The 5227-nt window shown below is 46.6% G+C and overlaps 1 protein-coding gene across 1 annotated transcript in view; it reads left to right on the top strand.

Annotated features, from left to right (window-relative positions):
* PARP16 (poly (ADP-ribose) polymerase family, member 16) overlaps positions 1 to 5227 on the top strand; it is a 64893-nt gene that overhangs the window by 19189 nt on the left and 40477 nt on the right. Inside the window, exon 4 of the mRNA XM_011969308.1 lies at positions 2785 to 2991. Coding sequence (XP_011824698.1) covers positions 2785 to 2991 — 207 coding nt within the window. The remainder of the gene's footprint in view (positions 1 to 2784; positions 2992 to 5227) is intronic.

Raw genomic sequence — 5227 nt, 5'->3', positions numbered from 1 at the left:
CCATTATAAACGAGACTCCGTCTCAAAAAAAAAAAAAAAAAAAAAGAGTATTCAGTTTTACAAGCTCCTGCCAAAGACACAAATCTTCCATATGTGGCATAGAATTTGGTACCTTGGATTCTGGTATCTAAGGGACATTCTTCTGTGTTAGATGTTAAAACACCATAAAGAGCCCTGGAGTGGGAGTCAGGAGATCTGTATTCAGGTCCAGGCTGGGTGGCTAATTCCTAGTGAATCTCTGGGTTTCACTGTTGTCATCTGTTGAATTCAAATTTATTCTTTCATTTATTCTTACCTCACTCATAATATGGGCATCAAGCACCTACTAGATGTCGGGTGCTAAAGTAGATAAGGCAGTAAATAGCTCCTAGACTTTTGATTGTGGACCGGTTAAATTTCTGTTAAAATGTGGGATATTGGGACCCAGGATTGACAACTTTTTGTATTGCCCAAGTATGTTAGCCTACCATATATCATCATTTTATAAAAGGATATTATAGTACTAAGAAAGGAGGATGGCCTTGACTTCAGAATAAAGAACTGTTCTTCAAAAGAAAGGTACATGGCAACCTTACATCAATATATCTGTTATATTGCCCTTATTTTGCTCATTCAGTCATAATCCAGAGAAAACTTTGCCATAGACTGGCTTTGGTCTATGACCTATTTGAAAACCACTGGTGGGCGCGGTGGCTCATGCCTGTAAATCCCTGCACTTTGGGAGGCCAAGGCAGGCAGGTCATGAGGTCAGGAGTTTGAGGCCAGCCTGGCCAACATAGTGGAACCACATCTCTACTAAAAATACAAAAAATAAGCTGGGCTTGGTGGCGGGCGCCTGTAATCCCAGCTACTTGGGAGGCTGAGGCAGGAGAATCGCTTGAAGCCGGGAGGTGGAGGTTGCAGTGAGTCGAGATCGCGTCACTGCACTCCAGCCTGGGTGACAGTGCGAGACTCTATCTCAAAAAAAAAAAAAAAGAAAAGAAAACCACTAAAATGGGCCAGGTGTGACCCATTGTCCTGGCTTGTCTTGAGTAACTGGTACTATAGGTGTAAGCACTATGGAGAGGAAATTCACAGGTCTACAGTCCCCATTCCAAATAATACTAAGCTCTACAAGATCATGCCTGTAATTCCAGCACTTTGGGAGGCCGAGGCAGGTGGATCACTTGAGGCCAGGAGTTCGAGACCAGCCTGGCCAACATGTTGAAACCTCGTCTCTAATAAAAATACAAAAATTAGCCAGGCATTGTGGCACATGCCTGTAATTCCAGCTACTTGGGAGGCTGAGGCAGGAGAATCGCTTGAACCTGGGAGGTGGAGGCTGCAGTGAGCCGAGATGGCGCCACTGCACTCTAGGCTGAGAGAGAGACTGAGACTCTATCTCAAAAAAAAAAAAGAAAAAAACCACTTAAATAGACTAGGGGCAGTGGCTTGTGCCTGTAATCCTAGTACTTTGGGAGGCTGAGGTGGGAGTATTGCTTGAGCCTGGGAGTTCAAGACCAGCCTGAGCAACATAGCAAGACCCTCTCTCTATGAAAAAATTAAGAATTAGTTGCACATAACGGTTGTACCTATAGTCCCAGCTACTCAAGAAACTGAAGATAGAGGATTGCTCGAACCCAGGAGTTCAAGGCTGCAATGAGCTATGATCTCACCGCTGCACTCCAGCCTGGGCGACAGAGCCAGATCCTGTCTCAAAAACAACAGCAACAAATGCTGATTGCTTCTCATGATTTTGTGGGTTGGTTGGGTGGTTCTGGGCTTGGCTGGATGAGCTAGGGTGGCCTCACTTACATTTCTGGGGCTTCAGCTGGGATGGCCACCATGCTGGAAGCCTTCCTCTGTGACGCTCATACGCCATAGGAGACAAGCCAGGACAATGGTGAGGGGTTCTCAGCAGCAAACAAGGAAGGACAAGCCCTTCTCAAGTCTGTGTTTGCCATATATATGTTAATGTTCCATTGGCCAAAGCAAGTCACATGGCCAAGCACAGTTTCAAGTGTGGAGAAGTAAGTTCCATCTCTTGATGGGATCTTGATAGAATCCCACCTGCAAAATCACATTGCAGAGGGGTGCATGGACAAGGATGAGAGGGAATTTTTACAATAATCATGAGATTATTGTAAAAATGGAATGCAGGAAATAGATGTAAAATTGTTAGGAAAATTAGAAGTGATCTCCACTTAGAAGGAGCAATTCATGCTTCTCAGCCTCCTGTAGGGGAAAATATTATTATTTATTATTATTTTTTTAGATGGAGTTTCACTTTTGTTGCCCAGTCTGGAGTGCAGTGACGTGATGTCGGCTCACTGCAACCTCCACTTCCTGGGTTCAAGTGATTCTTGTGCCTCAGCCTCCCAAGTAGCTGGGACTAAAGGGCTGGGACTAAATAGCTGGGACTCTTTGGGACTATAAAGTCCCAAGTAGCTGGGACTAAAATTAGCCACCACACCTGGCTAATTTTGTATTTTTAGCAGAGATGGGGTTCACTATGTTGGTCAGGCTGGTCTCAAACTCCTGACCTCAGATGATCCACCCGCCTCGGCCTCCCAAAGTGTTGGGATTACAGGCATGAGCCACCGCACCCGGCCGGGAAAAAATGTTATTAAAGGAAAGCAGTCTTGTGCTATAAGCTCTGAGTTTGCTTATGTCTCTATCCTCATGAAACCTGTTGTTCTCATGAGCAGAGTCTATGGGAGTTAAGCCTGAGGGTTTAGGGGGCTATTTTTGCAGCACATTTACCAGCTCCCCAAATAAAATTTTGACCCTCTTCATGTTTTCAAGTTTGAAAAGATCCAAAAGCTGACTGGGGCTCCTCACACGCCTGTTCCCGCACCGGACTTCCTGTTTGAAATTGAGTACTTTGACCCAGCCAACGCCAAATTTTATGAGACCAAAGGAGAACGAGACCTAATATATGCCTTTCATGGTAGTCGCCTAGAAAACTTCCATTCCATTATCCACAATGGCCTGCACTGCCATCTGAACAAGGTGGGGCCTAAGGGACACCCTGCTGATGTGGGGAAGTAGGGATGGAGGTGGGAGAGTGGGGAGGGGGAGATTCAGAACCCTAGGAGTTTGCAGGTGGGGTGTAGAGGTGGGGGGGTGGGTAGGTTTACTAACACCTTCTGGCTCAAAATGTGGTCTGCAGACCAGCAGTAGCAGCATCACCTGGAAGCCTGTGAAAATGCAAAACTTGGGCACACTCTAGACCTTCTGAATCAGAACCTGCATTTTAACAAGATCTCTAGGTGATTCCTGCACTGGTTATAGTTTGAGAAGCATCGATTTAAAGATAGTTCCCGACCTTGGCTGCATATTTAGAATCACTCGGGGAGCTTTTAAAAATCCCAGATGCCAGGCCGGGCTTGGTGGCTCACGCCTGTAATCCCAGCACTTTGGGAGGCTGAGGGAGTTCAAGACTAGCCTGGCCAACGTGGTGAAACCCCATCTCTAATAAAAATACAAAAGTTAGCCAGGCATGGTGGTGGGTGCCTGTAGTCCCAGCTACTCAGGAGGCTGAGGCAGGAGAATCGCTTGAACCTGAGAGGCAGAGGTGGCAGTGAACTGAGATCATGGCATTGCATTCCAGCCTAGGTGACAGAGCGAGACTCCATCTCAAAAAAAAATAAAAAATAAAAAATCCCAGATGCCTGGCTGCATCCCAGACCGATTAAATCAGAATCTCTGAGTGGAGCACAGGCATCAGTTGCTGCAAAAGCTCTCCAGGTGATCCCAATGTGTAGCCAACCCTAGCTCCTCTGTGTGTTCCCTGGACCAGCAGCATCTTCATCACCTGGTAGCTTGTTGGAAGTGCAAATCTCAAGCCCCAGACCACCTGAACGGAATCCACACTTTAACAAGGTCCCCAGGTGATTTGTATGCACACTGAAGTTTGAGAAGCACTTTCCTTGGGGGCCACACTCCAGGAAATCAGCCCTTGGAGAAACCGAAGGATATGCCAAGATGCACTGAGCAGAGGTCCTTTCCCGCCCGGCTTGAGCTTCTTTTGTCCCATTTTTATGAGTCAAAACAGAGTCACCTACCCACTTCTCTGCAGGCCTTTATTTTACCCTTCAGGCATAGGAGGAGCATTACAGACAGACCCTGGAGCTATAGAGACTTATTTAGCAACTCTATGGCCCTGAGGTAAATTAAACTCTCTGAGCCTCAGGTTCTTCATCTGTGAAAAAGGACACCATTACCCTCCTTCTCATATGTCAGAGGATTGAAACAGTTCATATATGCAAAGGGCTCTTTGTGTACTAAGTACCAAGGAAGAGGTTGCTGCTTTTATATGCTGATGGATGGGCACCTAGGGTAGTTGGAGGAGCCTCAGGCCTTTCCCCCAGTCATGGCAGTATCTGCCTTGTCTGTGACGAGTTGGCTCCATGAGCCATGGGCTCAGTTGTGGCTGCTGCCGCCCTGAGACTGGAGACATTTCCCTGTTGTATCTGATTAATGTCGTTGGGTTTTGCTAAGGATGACGGGCTTGTTTGTGCAAAAGGATGACAGTTAGTCACTGTCTCTCAGTCCACCACTGGCTCTCAGCGTACCATTATGTCCAGGGTACTGGAATCCAGGGGGCTTCCCCATTACACTGGTGCTGGCCTGGAAAAGTTGCCTGCGGATTACACTCTTGTGCACTAAACCTTCATTTCAGTGCCCCAAGGAGTTTGCTGCTTACAGGCATCTTATAAAAATGCTTTGGTAAAGCATATCAATCCTCTTATGGCCTCCTCTGCCTGGGTTTTCAATGAAGGGCTTGCTTGAGGGAGTCCATCTGCCAGTTGATACTGATACTGTTTTCATGGCAGAGATACACCGAGCTTCCCACTCTTGTGCACCACTGCTCATGGCAGCCTTGCATGGGGTTCTCAAGGAAGGGTGAACACATGATGGCATAAGCAGAGAATGGATGTGGGGTCAGATCAGAGGGCGTCCAGTGTCATTGGAGAAGGTCTGTGTCAGCTTTTGAGAGATGGAGACCCTGCCTAACTTGGCAAAGAGCTTCCCAAAGGCCAAGCAAAGGTTTGTTTCATTTCTCCTAAGCTTCATTTAACAGATTTAGGATTTTGGAAGCCTGGTGCCACTGAAAAGAACATTTCTCAATTCCAGAGCATAAGATATTCTTTTTTTTTTTTTTTTTTTTTTTTTTTTCTTGAGACAGAGTCTTGCTCTGTTGCCCAGGCTGGAGTGCAGTGGCCGGATCTCAGCTCACTGCAAG

The sequence above is a fragment of the Mandrillus leucophaeus genome, unplaced genomic scaffold, assembly GCF_000951045.1.
Source record: "Mandrillus leucophaeus isolate KB7577 unplaced genomic scaffold, Mleu.le_1.0 Scaffold12, whole genome shotgun sequence".
Taxonomy (NCBI): Eukaryota; Metazoa; Chordata; class Mammalia; order Primates; family Cercopithecidae; genus Mandrillus; species Mandrillus leucophaeus.
The sequence above is the reverse complement of the archived record's forward strand: the minus strand, read 5'-3'. Positions and strand labels throughout refer to the sequence as shown.